Raw genomic sequence first — 20,137 nt, forward strand, 5'->3', positions numbered from 1 at the left:
CAGTGTAATTCATGTTCTGCTGGGAGCTACAGGGGGTTGTAACTTGTCAGGCTTATGTAGGGAAGGAAAAGCAAGTATCCAAAGAGGAACTAACCACCCCAACAGTTAAATTAGCATGGCATAAATGTGTTCTGGGGTGAAAATAGCAATCTGCACAACCGTCAGTTTAGATAGATAGGTGTGATTAAAAATATTTCAACAGTCTATATTTACTTTTCCTGTATCCAGTGAAATAGTGTCTTACCGGTAAAGGTGACCAATAAGAGCAGCCAGTGTAGCTCTGTTAACTCTTGGAAGGTGGTTAATTAGCTCCATATATTTTTCCAGTCGTTTTGATTTTTCTGGGTTGTCTGGAAAAACAAGATATAGTTAGATACTTTTTCATTAAGTACAATAGGTTCATTAAGTACAATAAGTATGTTTCATTAAGTACAATAAAAGAGAAAGATCATGGAGTATAGTATAGAAACTATAATTTCTACTGTTTATGTTTTTATTATTTTACTTATTTTTCACTTCTTTCCAAAGGCATAAGCAAAATGTTGGGGGCTAGATTTCCATCATTCCTTTTCTTTCTGAAAAAGAATGGCTATTCCTTCTTTATTCAGACATTTCAATATATGATTGCTTCCTAGGGTGAATAAATCTTGCACCCAAATAGCATCTAAGATGCATAGGTTAAAGTTGAAAGTAGCCAATTGCTTGAAAACTGTGGTGGGGATGGATCCCTACTGTGAGGAAGCGTACCTACGGACTGGGGGTTGGTGATGACTGTAGTTCATGTTCTCCTGTATAAGGAGAGGAAACACATGATTCTGTCTGTTTGGCCTCTGAATATTTGATATACATAAGAAGCACCTTTCTACTATAAAAATCTTATGAGTTTAGAACCACTTGTGTCCATGTCTCTTTGTGATAGTGAATGTGCTGAGAGTTATTGTACGGCTGAAATCCCTTCCACCAATACATCTGTACAGACCAGCTGAGGTGAGGAATCTCTCTACCCTTGAGCCAACCCGTTGCTAAAAACTTATTGGAAATGGGTTTACGTCCTCAACATATTACTACAAATGACTTCATGAAACTCTTTAAAATGGTTAGTTTGGTCTAAATCAAAACCCAAATTTAATAAAAAGGCACTAAGTTTGCCCAGGTACAGTAACCCATAGCAACCAATAAGATGCTTTTAAACAGATGAACTATTGATTGGTTGCTATAGGTGATTATAACAGTAGCAAACGTTGCACATTTTATTACATTTTCCTATATTTCCAAATTTGTGTTGCATTGGCGTAGAAGGAAACATACCTGCAGCCTCTTTCCATTGTGGATGAAGCTCTGTAGTAAATATTGGGTCATCAAGTTCCCTAAAAAACCTTTTTAGCACATCGGTTACATCCTCGATAAAGTTATCACTGATGCGGAGCTTGACATTGCGCGCATCCTTGCGGAACTCATCCATGAGCAGTTTTATTCGCGATTTGGCCCCATTTTTACGGTAGATCCCCTCGTGCCGCAGACCTGCAGAAAAGAAGAGATTACTCTGTTACACTTTGCCACCATGAGTAAAATGCTTATTACATTAGCTGCTGACTTTTCTTCTAACAGAACATTGTCATTATAGACAATATAATATATGTCTTGGATCTCTTACCACCATAGCTGATTTCCCGTCGCTCCCCTGCTGCACAGAGTCTGCACAGCTTGTGCACTGTGCTCCCCCCTCTACGGCATTCCCACACATGCACATGCAGGGGGGGAGGAGAGGGGGAAGTGGTGGGGGCAAGGTGGACGGCCAGGTCGCTTAGAGTGTCCGGCCTGCTTGGCCCTTCTCTGTCTTTAGGCGTAAGGTAACAGCGCCTAATGACACTGGGCATAAAGGGAACCCTGGAGCTATCACCTGGTTAGGAAGTGGTGGTAAATCCATGGTGATAGTGAGTTAATAGGCACAGGAGCACTCGATTTGGAACAGACGGCAGGTAGGACTGGGAACAACTATACAGAAGTGCAAGGAGTGCATTTTGGCTTAAGTTCCTTTAATGTGAGCGGTTTTATGTGCAATTGACTGCAGGGAAATCTGTGGGCCCACAACTGCACTTGCAGATATAAATGCAGTTGCCTTGCTTTCTACTTAAGGTTTCCTCCATCAGCTTTCTTTTGTTACACTGTTTATCCCTCCTGCACCCATCTTGGAGTGTCCTGTATTGTGAATAGCATTTGGGTGTGTGGAGAAAGGCCTACCATATTGGGTTAGAAAAGCGATGCAGCTATCTACGATGATCGGAATGTCATTCCTGCTAAGCTGTTGCTCCCGTAGAACATTGCCACTGCTACATGCTGCAGCTTGAATATCAGTGCTCCAGGCAAGGAAATCTGCCTTTGTAACCCCCTGAAGGTAAAGAGTCCTGTAAGGAAGTAGAAGGAAATCCATATAAACATCATTAAGGTGAGGCTTCTGAATTGTAAACACAAAACCAATTATTTTGCATAAATTGAATGTTTTAACACCAAGGGTGCCAAGGACCACTGTATATCCATGTTCACGAAATAGGGGCATATATTACATTTTTTCACAGTCTAGATTTAAATTGTCCATCTTTATTTTCTTTTTTTCTAAGATTAATCACTGAATTCTTGTGGTCCAACTACTCAGTTTGTGCAGGTTAAGGGGTGGGGAAGTGGGAAATGCATGTATGTGATTCTTTGATGTGTATGGGCTGAGAAAGTGTAATATCATATTCTTCCTACCAGAGAGATATTTTTTATACCATTTTCTCTTCCACTTCTCTTAATAAAATTAGTTTTTGTGATTATAGTTTGTGTTTTTACAATTTACTCATACAAACCCAGGATTTTATATTTGCTAACATTTTTCTAATATTTTTTTTTATTTTATTTTTTTAAGTAGCATTACATGTATGGACAACTGGTACAATATTTAGCAACTATAAAAAGAGTACTTGCAGACATCACACTATCCTTTCTGCCAGTGGCCAGTAGGTGGCACAGAGATAGCACATATATGTTGGCATTATTAAAGTAGGACTGAGAATACTGCTATGGATACAATACACAGACAGACCTTTCTGCCAGTTGGCCAGTAGATGGCACAGGGATAGCATGTATATGTTGGCATTATTACAGTAGGACTAAGAATACTGCTATAGATACAATGCACAGACAGAGCTTTCTGCACAGTTGCCGGTAGATGGCAGAGGTTTATCATATCAAACAATTGTGGTAACAAGCAGGCCATTGCTAGTGAGACAACATACCGCCCTTTCTCGACAAGAATCAGCATATCTTTCTTCTCTGTGTTTTCTGATCCTAGTGATACAGCTGATTAAGCAAAAGGAGAAACAGAAATAATGAGCAAGCATGTTAGAAGTTGTATTACTTTATTTTACAGTTATACATTTTATACTTTTAAAATAAGTAAAGGTCGTGTCTGGGATATTACTCATTTTCACAGGGCACAATAAATGGGGCTTAAAAAATATAATTAGCAGATATATCACAAACCCTCCAACTCCTTAGACTATTCCAAGGTCTAGTCATTTGTGAGGCTGTTACATATATGTTTTAATACCTTATTAAGTCAAATCCTCTGACAGGAAACAGCAAAAGGGCAGTTCATGTACTAGCATTTTTGCTGGTAAATTTGCATCTGGGTCAAAATATATAGTTACCAATCAGTGATTAGCTCTTTTCGTCAAGCTGAAGGTATAATGTTTGAAGCATAAATCTATTTGCTTGTCAAGGATTACTGCCCAAGTCCTAATCTTCTATGCATAATACTGATGTTACAGAGACAAGTGACTAAGAAACCTACAACTGGGAGGAAAGGGTCTGGACAAGAGACACAATAATATGTGCTTCATTTCATATGGCTAAAGGTAGACGTACACAATGCAATCCATTCATTTAGAGAGATTGTCAAACAAGCGGATTGTCTCCTGATATGCCCACCTGCAGTGGGTGATATTGGGCTAATTCGATCGTTTGTAGGGTATATGGGACGACGTACCGAGTCATAAATAAGCCCTATAATCTCCAGACCATCAAACACTAATGCCTATGGTCCTTAGCCTTTTCTCTCTCAGCTTAGCACTGCCTAGGGACAACAGATCTTCAATGAAATAACTTGACTTACTGAGTTCTTGAAGCTGGCGTAGATTGACACTGTCTTCTGCTGCATTCTGATCTCCAGGACAGATAAAAAGATGGCATTTTTTCAGCAGGAAAAAGCCTTCCATCCAGTGATCTGGGTTCAGCATCGCCTTGTAACGCATTCTCCCCACTCGCTGAAATTCATGAGCCACCAAACAGTGACAGCTCACTGGAGTGAACCACTACAGAGAGGGATGGGCAATTAAAGTTAGCAGGACCATATTGTAAACTAGACATGTCTAACATAAGGCCTTGCGCCTAAGGATATCTTTAAGGGGTGGCAAATGGGAAGCTGACCTGGGCCCTGAATTCCAGAAGTAAAGAAGGGTCCCTTGCCTGATGGATTCTGCTTCCTCGATATGAAGGCCCTTAGGGTAGTGTGTCTTAGACCTCTCTACCACTAAGGACTAGATTATACTGAATTTTAACCTAACAGAGTGACTGGGGCTGTTAAACATGTAGTTGGCAGCAGACAGAGGGACACTCTTTTGACATCTCCTAAATACCTTTCCAATTGCACTTGTCCAAGTCTGAAGTGTTTCAGCTGCATCAGTCCCAAACTGGTGAACTTTCTCTGTAGCTAAGTATATCTCAAACATGTAGCGAAACCTATAGCAAAAGAAACAGCAGATCAACATTATATTAGCAGGCATGGTTATGGCTTTCTTGCTTTTAATAAGAAGGGCTGATGTACAGACAGGTAATATTTATACAGTATATATATTTTAGTGGGACCTTTCTATCACTGTGAGAGCCATTCTGCTTCCACAAAAGAGAAAACTGTATAAAGATATAGTTATTTAAAGAACTTGAGCTGCATACATAACCCAATGCCCCCTTATTAAGTAGTGAAAGTGAATGAAATAACTATGTCTATAAGTGTTGATATACAAATGTGTGTCGTTAAAGGCATAAAAACATTAAACATTGGAACGCACGGTGAATGAATAAATAGAAGAATTGCTGTGAAATGGTGTGCTAGTCCTGTTTATATGTATTTACATATTTTTTAGTTCGGCGCCCACCTGATAAACTGGTTTAGAGTGCGGAAACACAGCATTATTTGGCTTTTTTTTTTAATTATTTAGATTTATATCCATCAACTGTCCAGTTTGGAATTTTAGCAGCTGTATGGTTGCTAGGGACCAAAATTACCCTAGCAACCAGATAGTTGTTGAGAAACTAGAATAAAAAGGAGTGGGTATGAATAGAACACTAATACTAGTGGTAAAAAGTAACTATAACAATGAAACTGCAGCCTCAAAGAGCAATAGTAGTTTGGCTGCTGGGGTCAGCAATGCCTATTTGAAAGCTGGAAAAAGTCAGAAGACAAAAACAAATAATTCAAAAATAAGAAAAAAAAATTGAGAGCAATTGAAAAGCTGCTAAGGACTGGTCATTCTATAACATATAATATCCAAGTTGGAACTCAACAGATATTTAAAGAAAAACTAAATTATAAATCTGCTATAGACACCTATAAAATCTAGTGAATTATATTAAAGTTAATAGTGTTAAAAAGTATATAGAGGTTTCTACAAATAGTTATAACAACCAACATTTAAAAAATAAACAGCTACAATTAACATATTCACTCCCATTAGGGCTTTGGTGTTTAATTTGTAACTGTAACCATCACATGAAGGATAGTATGTGTGGTGCTTCCATGATTCTGTGCCCATGTACTGAGCAATTAGTGGTTTGCTAAAATAAAACTCCCAGTATCAAAATACTTTTCCCTCATGAGTGTGCCAGCCATTGCTTTCATATTGAAATATTGTGTGGGTGCATCTAACCCATACCAGCCAAGAGAAGGATAAATCTCTGGGTAAAGGCAAAATGTCAAACCAAATCATGGACTGAGTTAATCCTTATCTATTGGAGGTCCTCCTACACAGTAGGCTATGTCTGACACCCAGACATACAGTACCTTTCCACTGGAGATGGGCTGCACAACACGTCCTGCCTGGTCACTCCCATACACACCACTTCTGACGGGTCAATCTTTCCAAGGGGTTCAGAGGCCTTGTCGCTATCATAGAATGTGAGGGATCTTTCCAGAACGCACCAGTGTTTGTGGAATTCTAGGTTCCATGCAAATAACAAAGATATAAGAAGACCTGTTGTAAACTTTAGTACCACACTCTACCATGTATAAAAAGCTAAAAACACAAGGTTCTGCTACAACAGGGATCCTTAACTTAGGGCCTGGACCCAAGAATTGATCCCCATAATCCCCTATAATAACGTGAAGCTTGTTTCTACAACAGACAACAGTAATAATGAGTGCATAATTGGTTCTAAACTAATTTTCAACGATTACAATTGAGTCCCCTGAGATAAAATGCAATAAGTCTTTATTATTTATTATTTTACTAATATAACATATAAAACATATAAAATATATATATTTTTCTACTGCTTTATTTCCCCAGACTTAAGTTATGGTGTTACTGGCCCAATAAGAAATGTATTCCATGCCTTAAGCTGGCCATACACACACCGGGGTTTCGTACGATATTTGGTGCGTGTATGGCGAATCAGTAAGGCGACTGATATTGCAAAAGGCTGCTGATATCGCTCTACTCGCCAATCGGGCAGGTTAAAAGATTTTGATCGGGGGTCATTGAAGGCGTCTGAGCAAAATCTGCCTTCAGGGCTGAATAGGTAGAAGGAGGTAGAAATCCTATCGTTTCAGCCCTGAAAGTCTGTGGAGGGTGGGAACGATCTTTCGTGCAATCGATGGTCGCACGAAAGATCTAAAATCGCCACATGTGTGGTCACCTTAAGGGGCAACTGTCTCCCAGGATAACTATCTTCAAGCTTACTTTTACCCTCCAATAGGCTTGCTATTATGTTATAAAACTATTGCAAGAAGCCATTAAAGGCATAGCCTCTCAGTCCAAGGGTATGGATGACTATTTTCAGAATATGAATAGCCAAACAGAGGCATAAAAAAATGGCAGCTTTCATAAGGGACCTCACCCTGAATTTTCTCATAGAAGTACAGAGAGATACCATAAAACTATGCAAAAATAAATATCCCCTATGAATCACAATTTGAATGTATGCTAAAATGTTTAACCAACTCAACCACTTTTTCTATTAACATCATTAGGTTACAAGATGTCATAGTTCTCATTTCTATTCTATTTCTATTCTGGGTTTATTTCTTGGTCTTATGCAATTTTTCCATGCACTTCTTTTAAAACTAATAAACACATTATGTTAAACTGGAAACACCTACATCGGATGCAAGGTTGTACTATTTATATGTCTACTTCTCTGTTTCTGTTCTAAACAGAATTTAATTTGACTGTTCAGACAAAACCACCAGCTTCCTTACCATCTTTAGATTTCCTTGCTGTGAAAAGTTTGGTCAATGCAGCTGTTTTGTTTAGGTACCCAGAGTGCACCACGGGCTGGAGGATCTCATCGTACACTCTAGCTTGGTTGGCTTCATCGAAACCTAGACTATCAGCTTCACGCATTAGAAGAAATAATGACAAAAATAGGTTTCTATTAAAAAGTTTGCTGTCCAAGGAAACAAGAAAAATAATTCCATAAAGGACTTGATTATACTTAGAGGTGGTTGGGGAACCCATTGTAGCTCTCAAAAATAGGGATTCACAAATCCACTACCACTAATTTGGGATTTGCCTGAACCACTGAATCCTTCATGGAAGACTGACTCAGCAAATCCTGTGAATGCTGTTCTTCTACATAGTTCTACAATCAATATATGCTGAATGCTGAAAAATATCATCAAAATATCATCAAAAGGGAAGCATAAAGTTATTGCCTCAGACGGAAAATTCTTCCAAAATAACCTCTGCAAAGGCAATCTCACTGAGTCAGCAAAGGATATCAGAGAAGTCAGAAAAACACAAATTATTGCAAAAAGAAAGGCCAAGTTTGTTTCTCTGCTGTGTGATATATAGTAAGTTATGGATGTCATCTATTTTCACATAGTACTGTTTATAAGCAAACAGTAACTTTAGTACTGTATTTATGCAAGGGGCATGTAAAAGTGCAGGAATATACTGAACCCTCTGTGTAGAGAGAGCTTCAACAGCTCAAAAGTGCTTTTTTCAGATTTAAACAAAAGGTGCACACCGCTGTGTGTGGGTGTGTGTGTCAGATGGGGCAGCTTAGATCCCCTTGTATTAGGAGTGATGGCAGGCTGAGAGGAGCATTTTGTCTGCTGCTGTGCAGACAAAAAGCTGTGTCTTAGAGGTATAATATACTAGTGTATTATAACACTTTATTACCATTTATACTGTTGGTGCTTGCTCTCCAGGTGTCGGAGGACTGTACAACCAGCATGGCATTGTCCTGTCCCACTGCATCAGCGACACATTCTGCGTCTGAGAATAACTGCATTACAGAATTCAGCAAATTGGGTCCAGCGACGGCTGCACAGAGCACCTGCAAATCATATTAGACACCTTTAGCTGGGCTATAGGAGATCTTATAGGAACATTTATAGACATATGGGCAATGACAATTGTAAATGAATTTTAAATCTAATTTAAATACTGCTTTTTTGCGCACACAAGAATATAGGTATGAGACCTGTTATCCAGAATGCTTGGGACCTGTGGTTTTTTGTATCAGGGATCTTTCTGTGATTTAAATCTTCATGCGATTTAAATCTTCATCTTCAAGTCTGCTAAAAATTATTTAAACCTTAAAAAAACCCAACAAGATTGTTTTGCCATCAATTTGTATTCATGCACCTTAGTTACCATCAAGTACAAGCTACTGTTTTATTATTACAGAGAAAAAGAAAATTTAAAATTTTTTGATTAAAATCAAGTAAGTCTATGGCAGATGGCCTTCTTGTAATTTGCAGCTTTGTGGATAATGGGATTCTAGGTAAGGGATCCCATACCTGTATAATCTTTGACTTCTGTTTTATTCATTCTACATACCACCCTCCCCTCTAAAAAAACTGCTTGGAGAAAAATAAAGGGGTTATGCCCAAAGTAAGATTTTCCCCTGGTCCTGTAGCCAAGAGCAACCTATCAATATTTAGCTTTTACTATTCTGGTACAGTAAGGATAATTCAAGAAAACATAAGTTGCCTAGATTTGCCATTTCAGAGACATGGGGTTGATTATAAAGAAAGTAAAGTTGGAAAGAGCAGCCAATCAACAATTAATTTTGGCATTCCAAAATAAGACCCAATTGGTCACTACTGGAAAATCAGCCCTATAATCAACATTCTGCATATATAAAATACAGAAGTTACAATTAGACAGAGAATACCCTGTAAGAGAATTCAGACCTTATATTGTGAATGAATACAGAATTCTATACTGACATTTTTAAGTTCTCTATTTCAAAGCACCAAAATAATTAATTTTTTTAATGTCATGTTATGAAAAAAGTCTAAGGAAGTCTACAGAATTGATTGATATATGCAGAAGTATTTAATATCAATTTTATACAGGTATAGGATCCCTTATCTGAAAACCCATTATCCAGAAAGTTATGAATTACAGGAAGGCCATCTCCCATAGACTCCATTATAAGCAAATAATTCTAATTTTTAAAAATAATTTCCTTCTTCTCTGTAATAGTAAAACAGTACCTTGTACTCAATCCCAACTAAGATATAATTAATCCTTATTGGGGGCAGAACAATCCTATTGGGTTTATTCAATACTTAAATGATTTTTAGCATAAGATCCAGATTATGGAAAGATCCCTTATCTGGAAAACCCCAGGTCACAAGCAGGATAACAGGTCCCATACCTGTATTGGATTGAAATCTGGGCTTTGAGAGGGGACATTGCAGGAGATGACCCTATTTGGCTTTTAGCTACGCAGATGTTCCTTGGGCCACATGTTTCAGAAAGTTGAGCTGCTGAGATATATTCTGATCAAGTTTCACTTTAGCAGACAGAAACATGCGGTCTTGCAGTATTTGCATGTTCCATTTTAAGCAGATGCACCACACATATTGCTTTGGCCTCAAAAAAAATCTTTGTTTCATAAGACCACAAAACATTTTCCCACGTTGTCAACTCATGCTCAAGATCTCTAAACTTGCATTCACATGTTCTTTGTAGGAAGCTAGGGTGAGTATGCAAGCACTTGATATGGCGCAACTTCACTTCAGTCTCAGCTACAGAAATTGGTAGCTCATATAAAGTGGTTGCTAGCCTCTTAGTGGCTTCTCTCACAGGTCTCTCTCTTGTTTGTACAAAGAAATGACAATGATGACCCCTTCTAGGCAGTGTTTAGGTGTTCTGATGTAGCTTTCACGTAATTGTTGGGACATCCAAAAACCAACAATACTGCAATCTGTACTCCCAGTGCATTGGTATTGCATTATCTTCTTTGGAACACTCTTCAATCTTCACAGCCATCCTTCATATTCACAAACTGACTAATGATTGCTTGGGAACTGTGGGAGTTTTATCCAAAAAATCAGCTACTTTATATTTATGGTTTACTGTTAGCAACCAAATGCAAGGCAAATATGACCTCATTAGAGCTGTCGTTTTGCACAACAATGGCTACATGTTAGGGATGGCTAAGGCTGAGTACTAACTTGTTAACATCAAATATAAATAGGGTTGCTCTAAAAGAACATCGTGGCCCACCAAATGGGAATCTCAGAAAGCACCGACCTAGTGAGTATTCAATCACTATACTTTCCGAAAGCGTAGTAGTAGTAGTGGGCATAATGCTGTAATTCCCATAAGCCCAAGAGTAGGAAACTACAATGGCATTTCATATCACAGTTCCATGTTGGAACCCAAACAAGGACAAATGTTGCTGTTGTGTATAGTTGCCACCAGACCATATTTTGATTATTGAAACTTAGCAGCAGCTGCTGCATTTTCCACCTTAGGCTTATACTCGAGTTAATAATTTTTTCCAGTTTTCTTGGGTAAAACTAGGTACCTCGGCTTATATTCGGATGTACAGTAATAATATTTGCCACTGTTATAAACAGAAAAAAAAGAATGTATTTTTTCTAGAACAACCCTACTCTTGGGTCACGGCAGCAACAATTGGTTGCTACAACTGATTGGTTGCTACATGAGACTAAACCTATAGAAAGCTTTGCATCTTCTATTACATTTTCCCAGTATGGTACAACAAGAAACAGTGAGAATCTTTATTAAATTTCACCTATTGAAACCTTTTTTCTCTAAACTGTATAATAATACCTTAAGTATCTCCTCCTGTGTGTTTAGCTGAGGGTGAAACCCTCTGTATTTGCCTTCCCGGTATTTCTGCGTGATAAAGTTCCTTCTTCTTTCCACAGGATCATCAGTATGTAGCATCTCTGAGGGTAGAAGTTTTGCTGCCCAGAAGCGGTTTGCTTTGTCATTTCCCAAGATGATGAAAAGCTGCAAATGTTAAAAAGGACATTAACATATAGATGCCAACATATATTACACTATGCAAACAGGGACAAGTCCTTTAGAAACCAGAGTTGTTCCGACCTGCACAATTTCATTGCTCCAGATGCTAGTGTCTAGTTTCAGACTTTGCACTTTGGAAATATTGGTACCAAGACTTCTGTGCACACCTGTGGAATAAATAACAGAAATTAAAGGGATATTTAATGAATGGTGGTCTATTCCAGAAGGATGATCCAGAACCCTGCAATGGGCTACAATAGCTCCAAGCTAACTTCTGAATTTGGTTTACTCTTAGTCACCATAAGGTGAGGGCACAAATAGCATTTGCCACCCACAGGAAATAACTTAGCCCAGTGTTAATGTAAATTACTACAGGTAAAACATATCAATTGTGTAATCACGACTTTAAAGGCTATTCTGCTATTTATATAAAAGGGGTGGTTCACCTTTAAGTAAACTTTTATTATGTTATAGAATGTTCTATTCCTTTTAACGTTGCAATTGGTCGTAATTATTTATTTCTTATAGTTTTTAAATCATTTGCCCTCCTCTTCTATATCTTTTCAGCTTTTAAATAGGGTTCACTGACCCCGGCAGCCAAAAACAACATTGCTATGCAAGGCCACAATTTTATTGTTATTGTTGCTTTTTATTACTTGTCTTTTTAATCAAGCATCTCCTATTCATATCCCAGTCTCTTATTCAAACCACTGCCTGTTGCCAGGGTAAACAAGACCATAGCAACCAGATCCCTGCTGAAATGCTAAACTGACGAGCTGAGGAACCAAAAGCTAAATAACTGAAAAAACAAAAAATGAAGAACATTTGCAAAAAAATAATGTCTACATCATCATCAAAAGTTAACTAAAAGGTGAGTTTACCTAACATGCATAGGTATTTTCAGGTGCTTTGTAGCTGGTGTAAGGTATAATTATTTTTTCTAAATAGCCTTGATGTATTCTGGGACAGATAATTATTTATTTGCGGTTATAAAGGAGCAGCAGGTGTTTATGTATGTCTATTATAAAGTGCACTAACCTGCACACTGTTTACATATCACAACACACAGGTTAATAGAAGCCCAGTCTGGGTTAGAAGCTCTGCAGTCTGCACATATCTTATTCGATTTATTGGACCAGATCTTTTCAGCTACTTCATAGTCAGACAGCGACTCTGAGATGCACTCTAGCAGGGCCTCCATCCACTCTTTCTTCTCCCTCTCAGATTCTGCAGTGAAACTGGGAAAAGTTGTTTGTTCCGTAAGTCATATGGTCTAAACATTTCCACTAACAAATCCACATTTGTGGACTTGTCAAACTAGTTTTTTTTCCCATAATTTCTGTAAGATCAGTAGAGAACAGAGCACAGGTATTGATGATGTTAATATTCCCCAGTTAAAGGAAAGATTATCAAGTCTGTTTGGCAACTGCAATTCCCTTTTCCCATGTACTTTGCCTGTGGGGTTATGGGCAGGTAATTGAAATTATTTAAGATCCCATCAGAGGATTTACTCTCATCTTATGAAGGTAAATGGTAAAGCAAACAGTTAATAGCTCATACTGTACGCTTTAACTATCGCTTTGCATTGATGCCTCTGGTTAAATTGAGAAAGATTTGGGATTTTCGTCGATAACAAGCTGTGTAACTTTAGGCGGTGTCTCTCATTTTATGTTAAATATATTAATGAGCTCATTTAGAGCGGTTAAACATAATTAGCTTTCATTTTTTCAGCTCATATTAACTATTTAACTTTGTATGTGGCAAAGTACATAATACATAATTCCATGGCTGGTTCCAAGTGATCATACTGAACAGCAGTTAGCTACAGCCTCATCAGGAACCTCTTCTGACATAGCAAAAGCCTCTATGTATCCTGCGTGATTTATGGGGAAAGCCTGGTCAAGAAAAGACCTATATGGACACCGCCCATTTAGCAGTTTACTTGGCCTACCTGAAGATTTTTTGCATGGTGACAAGTTCAAAGTTCTTGTTCCGTACGTCTCTTATGGTGCAGCCATGCATTCCAATCACAAACATTCCTATCCCCATTTTGAAAAGCTGAAGTTGGAGAAGGATAAGTATTATTGTACAGACAAATATAAAATAGCTAAGACTAAACAGGAAAAGCATGATAGCATAGCACTCTTTAATTTACTCTTTAATTTATTTAACATTTTTGAAATATTCCAAACTAACATATTTTACAAAAAAAGGGTGTGCTGAATCCATCATTTTTGGATTTGGGGTGAGTACCAAATCATGCACAAAAATGTGAACTGTTAGATTTGTAAATGTAGGTGAACAACCCCCCCCCCCCCCCTCAAATTCAAAAAATATTTGAGGTGATAATAAACAAAGCCCTTAGGATTTGACCAAATACAAAAAAATGCTAAGATAGAATAAAGAAGAATAAAATATCTGATTCCAAATACCTGATTAGAAGTCATACCCTTATTTTCATTATATGATCAAGGCATTTTCATGCTTCATTAACAGTTTTAAAATTATCCCAAAGTAAGTAATTACTAACTATCTAAAAAGGAAGTTGAAATACACCATTCTATGTCTAGTACAAATAAATCTAAAGCAACTGGACTTGTTAAGTAATCATTGAAGACGTTTCACTACTCATCCGAGCAGCTTCTTCAGTTCAACTGACTGGTATGGGAAGTCCTCAGCATATGTAGGATTAGTGGAAGAGTATACATATGCTGAGAACTTCCCATACCAGTCAGTTGAACTGAAGAAGCTGCTCGGATGAGTAGTGAAACGTCTTCAATGATTACTTAACAAGTCCAGTTGCTTTAGATTTATTTGTACTAGATATACCATGGCCTGGATGAATGAAAATCTCCATAGTCACACCATTCTATGGTCATTTTGGTGTCGTTATATGTGAATTAGCCCATTCAACCTGCTCATTTTTGTGAATCCACAATTCATCTGTTGTAAGAACAGCAAAGATCTTGGATTTATAGCCTTTTAGCTCCAGGTAGCCGGATCTCTGACATGATGAGCTGCAGCCAAGGCGCAGACGTGGGAAGACCATTCGATGTTCTTTAACCCTATTCTGGATCGTGGCACACCACTCGTTCCTTTGTACTGCATGGACATGAAACAGCAAACAGGACATACACATAATGATGGGTTTTCTTTTTGTTGACATGGTTTATCAGATCACAGCAACTAGTGATTTCATGACTTCAGAAGAAAAGAACCAGCTACTTTATTTGAAAAGGATAAAGAGGTTTAATCTAATAACTATGTTTCAAAGCACTTTAGCCTCATCAAATAGTACCCGCAGTTTATTTTCTTCCATTAAAGAAATGAATGAAACTGGAATATATATATATATATCAGTAAATATTGCCTTTTTACATCTTTTCCTTTAAGCCACCATTTTGTGATCACCTCACAGGAAATAATGCAACTCTAACTGCAACAGGAAGTAGTGTGGGAGAAAAAGACAGAACTTTGTCCATTAATTGGCTCATGTGACCTTGCATGTATGTGTGCCCTTGGTTTGCTTGTGCGCACCGTGAATCGGATGATCCCAGAGGCCAGCCCTTAGTACTGTTTAGGATTACCCAATGGCACATACTGCTAAAAAGTTTATTTAGATGAAGCAGGGTTTTACATATGACTGGTTTATGCAATATTTTTTATAGACACCTACACTGTTCAGGGGTATAGTTCTCCTTTAAGTAATGCAATAATATGCAACCATTTTCTTATTATTCTAAAACACCTTTATATACAAATCCTACATTAACGCCCAAGTAGTTTAGAATTAATTCCTCTGGTGTCCAAAGCACAGGATGGCCTAGATGCACAAACATATGGTTAACTATGCTTCAAGACATGAACTCTACATTAAAATGGTGGAAAACATAACTACATACAGTATATGGAAACAAGCCCCAAAGAATGTAATTTAGACATCATTTCTCTTCTTCCAAAGCACAGGATGGCTTAGAAACACCAACCACACCATAAACATGCACCATCCAACAACTATTGCATTTTATAACACTGGCCAGAACACACAGTGTTGCATTCATTGTTCTACATGCAGCTGGCTGAAAAAAGCCATTACTGATTGGTTGCTGCCTATCAGCAAATTTACCCAGTGGTAATAAATGAGCCACTGCGTGTCCTAAGTCTTATGGTTACAGAAGCACTACTACTAAGAACTACTAAGCAGACTATATGGGCCACATCTGATTTTCTCCCCATGAAGTGGGTGCAGTTAACATACAGGTACTATAGTGTATATTGCCACTAGTTAGGATGTTGAGTTCTGGGAAGCCAATTTAAAGAAAATTTGTGGTTGCAACTGTGACATATATATTTGCTTATTGAATGCTCACAAAGCTTTGCCACAAACAGAAGCAATGAGTACAGGTAAGTGAACAACACATTTAAGGTTCACCAAATTCATTTACTTAAGTGTCATAGTGTACCAAAATGACTAGAGAGAACATTAAAGCTGTTTTTTCATTTGCAATCACTTACGCTACTGTGGTCTTTTTGTAGCATATACATATTATCAGCTATTATAGCATCCACACCACGTATGTTTTTTCACACCCAGTGAGTGGCGTAATTTGAAATAGCACCAGGAATGGTATAGTCCACCACAATGATATCACAAGTCAACTTTGAGGCCACTGAGCACATAAAGGTTGTTCAAATTAATGGTGGCCTATTTTTCATAAACCTCCCTTTTTGTTATATTAATGCCCTTTTCATATGATACATGTTAAAGAAGGGAATTTTAAATCACCTTCATTCTCTGCTCTGAACACAAACGTCCTGTGTTTTGTGACAACTTCAAATTTATTTTCTTTGGTTGAGCGAGCCATTTCGATGGAGGAGAGAGGGATGACTCCTTTTGGGTACAGCTCCTACAGTTCAAAACAGAATTTGGACATCTGAGCCACCATATTTAATATTTTTATGGAAACAAATGTGCAGAAACCATAGGTAACACCAGGAAAACATTGGTTGAGAGAATCCTTCACCCAATAAAAGTAATCAAAATCCCTTCGGTCAATACAGTTATGTTACCCGGAAGCCAAAAAGCTTTGAATTATGGAAAGGCCATCTCCCATAGACTCCAAGTTATATATATAAAAGTTTTAAAACATTAAATAGATGCATTTATTTGCTTGTTTTTGATGCTGACCTATAAATCATTGTATGTCAGGTTATGAGGACAGAGTCTCTCATATTAAATCAGAGCAAACCTCATTATAAAATTAAGGGGGAATGTACTGTTCAAAGGTATGGAGTATTGTCATTATTATTCCTTTATATCAGAGGAACATATGAATTTCAGCATGTCTTTTGTTTTGCTGGAGAAAAAAGTGTGAGAAAAAACATCCATTGACTCTAATGCATTTGGCCTGAGAAATAAAGGTCAATGCATTTTGCAAAATTTTGGTAAATGCATCACAAAGCGAAATGGGGCAGTTTAGCTCATAACTACTGCTGGCAATGTTAATGTATTTTTCCATTAATACTAATAGATTTGTGTTCCTATAGCAACACATGTGGGCCAGGAGTTCTGCCTGCCTGTATATCAGTAGATTCTCAACAGATCACATAGTGCTGTAGTGCGGAGAGAACTGTACATACCCCCAATAGTGGCCTAAAACAGATGGAGCTTTTCTGTCCAACTACATGCTGAATGTCTCAGGTCAGGCAAGCAACACAGTGACATACTTAAATATAAAGGGACACTTAATGGGGCCAGTGGGCCCAGGGCAAAGCTGTCATTGGTGGGCACCCACACCAGCCCCAGGAAATATGTAACAGGGCTACCTTCAAGCAGGTGAATATTAATATAATAAGGAAGAAATAGTCTGTGTTTACTGATGTAGATATGAAGTCAAGGTACCCCACCCAAGACCAATAGCCATGAGAGCAAAAATATCACCCCAGCTTTTTACTAGAAAGAACCCATTGGAACATTTACTCTAATAGAAAGTTAAAGTAAACAAAAAAGAAAATTGTCATGTTTGTAGAGCTCTTCCATCTGGTTAACTGGTTAAAATGAGGGATCTGTAATTTCTGTGGGATGCTTCATTCATACAAACCTGGTGTCCTTTTTGCCCATTCATTTTAATGGCAATATATATAATGCATACTGTATATACTGAGCAGAGAAATGATTCTGTTGGCAAAGTCATACTTTGCTGATGGTGGCATTTGTGACAGTTAAACCCGAACTATAAACATTGTGTATTTCCCATTTAGGCAGAACACCAACCAACTAGAAATACTTGCCATGTTACCTTAAGGTTCTTCTCAGCCCCTCTGAATAAGCAGATTGGAATAAAGCAGAAGAGAATTAAAAAGAGAGAGACGGGACAGGGGAATAAGGAAATGATGCAAAGGATGCATTACCTTGTCATTGCTGAAATACATGAGATTCTGTCCATCAAACTTTACATATCGTCTCTGAAAGACATAATTACTGGAGAGAACAGAAAACACAGTATTGGTTCATATTCATTACAAGACAATGTACACATATAAGTGAGCAGCTGGCACATTTACAGGATGATGCTAAAGTGATAGGCTGCCCAAAACAGTCAGTTTAGTATCTAACATTACAGACTGACACCTAACTAACTTGAGATTTAAGATGCTGTCTGGTTGCTAGGATCAGTGAGCCCCAGTAGCCATAGTACAACGTACAATAAACAGTAAGATCTACCAGTTTGGCCAGGATGCTAAAGAAACAGATATTTTCTTGATCTAGCCATCCAAGTGGTGGAACAAAATAGGCTCAACCAAATGTTTAGCCCTTGGGCCAACAATCATATTTCAAGGATGGCCATAGGATAATGGGACTTTCTAGTCTGTCTATCAAATATTTGAATGTACCTTGACTAGATATTGACTGGTTACCTATTGTTGCTATACATGGACCAGTAGGCTGCTCAATCAATTAGCTGACTGCCAACCACTGCAGCCAATGTCTGCCCGTGTATAGTCTAATTTTTTGCCTTTTGATTAGTAGCTTTGCATTTGCATTTAGTCTTCTCCTATTTACGTTCAAGCATTTTTATTTAGTTGCAGACCATGCCACCACAGCACTGGTGCCCTTTAGGCTATAGCCACGCTGGGCTGATTCTGGGCCCCTGGATAAACAAAGGCCAAAAAGGAGCCCCTGTGCCTTTCCATGTGCATGCACCCAAACCACTGCATCGCCTTAAATGCGTACTCAAACAAAATAGAATATTGTCAGTGTATATAGAAATAACGAACTAGACAACAGTAACCAAACTGTTAGAACTTTGTGTTAAGCATATATATATTTTTTAAATAGTTAAGTGTACCTTGCAGTTCAAGTCCCTAGGTGGCAGCAAACCCTAAGGTTAGCAACAGAAAGTCACTTCAAGTGGCCACTACAGAGCCTATGTCAGGTCAGGTCAGGTCCTGTGAAAGACTCACCTCAGAGGTGACAGTCAGCTAGGATAGTCACACCAGCAAGGTGGTTAGGGTAGTAGTAACCCCATGGTAAAGTTATAGACAAGATGGCAGTGGTAAGCCAGAGTTTCGCTGAGACAGGAACAGAGAGGAAGAGACAGAAGGAGATGCTGGAATTAGAGCAGAGAAGGAGGTGAGTAAAGCAAGACAGTCAGACTTACAAAAGTCACACTACATAACTATGACATAGTGCTCTAAAGTTCTGTCATGGGTTTGCCGCAAAAGCATGTAAAACTATGTCACGTCCTTACAGTAGGCTTCCATATGGGCCTTGTTGCGCAATCACACACTTACCCTTGAGGCGAAAGTTTGTCCAGCCATGTACTCAGCACTGGCCGGGAACGTTCTGACAGAGACGTAAAGCTGGCATATGGCGAGATAGTCAGGTCATCTAAGATCTCATCCTTGTACAAGTCAGAAGGAAGGCTGAACCTGTTGTTGGCTGGAGGTGCATCGACAGTTGAGTAGCCTTCCTGGTCATTTTGGGCTATTTGATTGATTCTGTGCGTCTTTCCTTCTTCTCCCTCACCCTTTCTATCAATGACTGCATCACTGGAATTCCTAAGCAAAATGTATACATCCAAAAGAAAAAACATTTTTTTAGTGTCAGTATCCCTTTGAATGAACCGGGAATGTAGAACATAGCTTGCTGTGGGTACAGAACATCCCTCTCAGTTTATTTGATGTAAACAAAACTCTATATTCATTGCTTCTGCATATCTGCCTGCCCAGTCTGCTCTGATGAATAGTGTACAAGCAAGTGAACTGCATGCTACACCATTCCCATTCTTATAATTCTAGCTGCAACCTGGGTGAAATTCACTTTTTGGGGCAGCACAAATGCTAGATAAAACTAGATACAATTCTAGATAAATATTGCATTGTGGGCAAAAAAAAACATGGAAATCTGCACCTGAAAACTGCCCTTTGCACACATCACTGTGTTTGTACATGAAGCTTTAAGCCTCAACCAAAACAGGCAAATGGCAGCACAGCCCCAAAAAATTTAAATTTGTGCACTGGATTCATTTTTTTTTTAACAGGTAGGGGATCCATTATCCGGAAACCCATTATCCGAAAGC

At 38.3% G+C, this 20,137-nt stretch overlaps 1 protein-coding gene across 3 annotated transcripts in view; it reads right to left on the reverse strand.

The window, feature by feature from the left end:
- The window catches only part of arap3 (ArfGAP with RhoGAP domain, ankyrin repeat and PH domain 3), an 89,581-nt gene that overhangs the window by 21,191 nt on the left and 48,253 nt on the right, over nt 1-20,137 (reverse strand). For all 3 annotated transcript variants that reach the window (XM_002933637.3, XM_031898783.1, XM_031898784.1), the window contains 17 exons: nt 19,350-19,616; nt 17,967-18,036; nt 16,342-16,462; nt 14,470-14,657; nt 13,507-13,613; nt 12,594-12,793; nt 11,637-11,722; nt 11,358-11,540; nt 8,442-8,598; nt 7,517-7,651; nt 6,101-6,254; nt 4,677-4,779; nt 4,154-4,352; nt 3,276-3,339; nt 2,242-2,405; nt 1,309-1,521; nt 245-350 (listed from right to left, as the gene is read on the reverse strand). In XM_002933637.3, coding sequence (XP_002933683.3) covers nt 245-350; nt 1,309-1,521; nt 2,242-2,405; nt 3,276-3,339; nt 4,154-4,352; nt 4,677-4,779; nt 6,101-6,254; nt 7,517-7,651; nt 8,442-8,598; nt 11,358-11,540; nt 11,637-11,722; nt 12,594-12,793; nt 13,507-13,613; nt 14,470-14,657; nt 16,342-16,462; nt 17,967-18,036; nt 19,350-19,616 — 2,517 coding nt within the window. The remainder of the gene's footprint in view (nt 1-244; nt 351-1,308; nt 1,522-2,241; nt 2,406-3,275; nt 3,340-4,153; nt 4,353-4,676; nt 4,780-6,100; nt 6,255-7,516; nt 7,652-8,441; nt 8,599-11,357; nt 11,541-11,636; nt 11,723-12,593; nt 12,794-13,506; nt 13,614-14,469; nt 14,658-16,341; nt 16,463-17,966; nt 18,037-19,349; nt 19,617-20,137) is intronic.

The sequence above is a fragment of the Xenopus tropicalis genome, chromosome 3 (genome assembly GCF_000004195.4).
Source record: "Xenopus tropicalis strain Nigerian chromosome 3, UCB_Xtro_10.0, whole genome shotgun sequence".
In the NCBI taxonomy this organism is placed as follows: Eukaryota; Metazoa; Chordata; class Amphibia; order Anura; family Pipidae; genus Xenopus; species Xenopus tropicalis.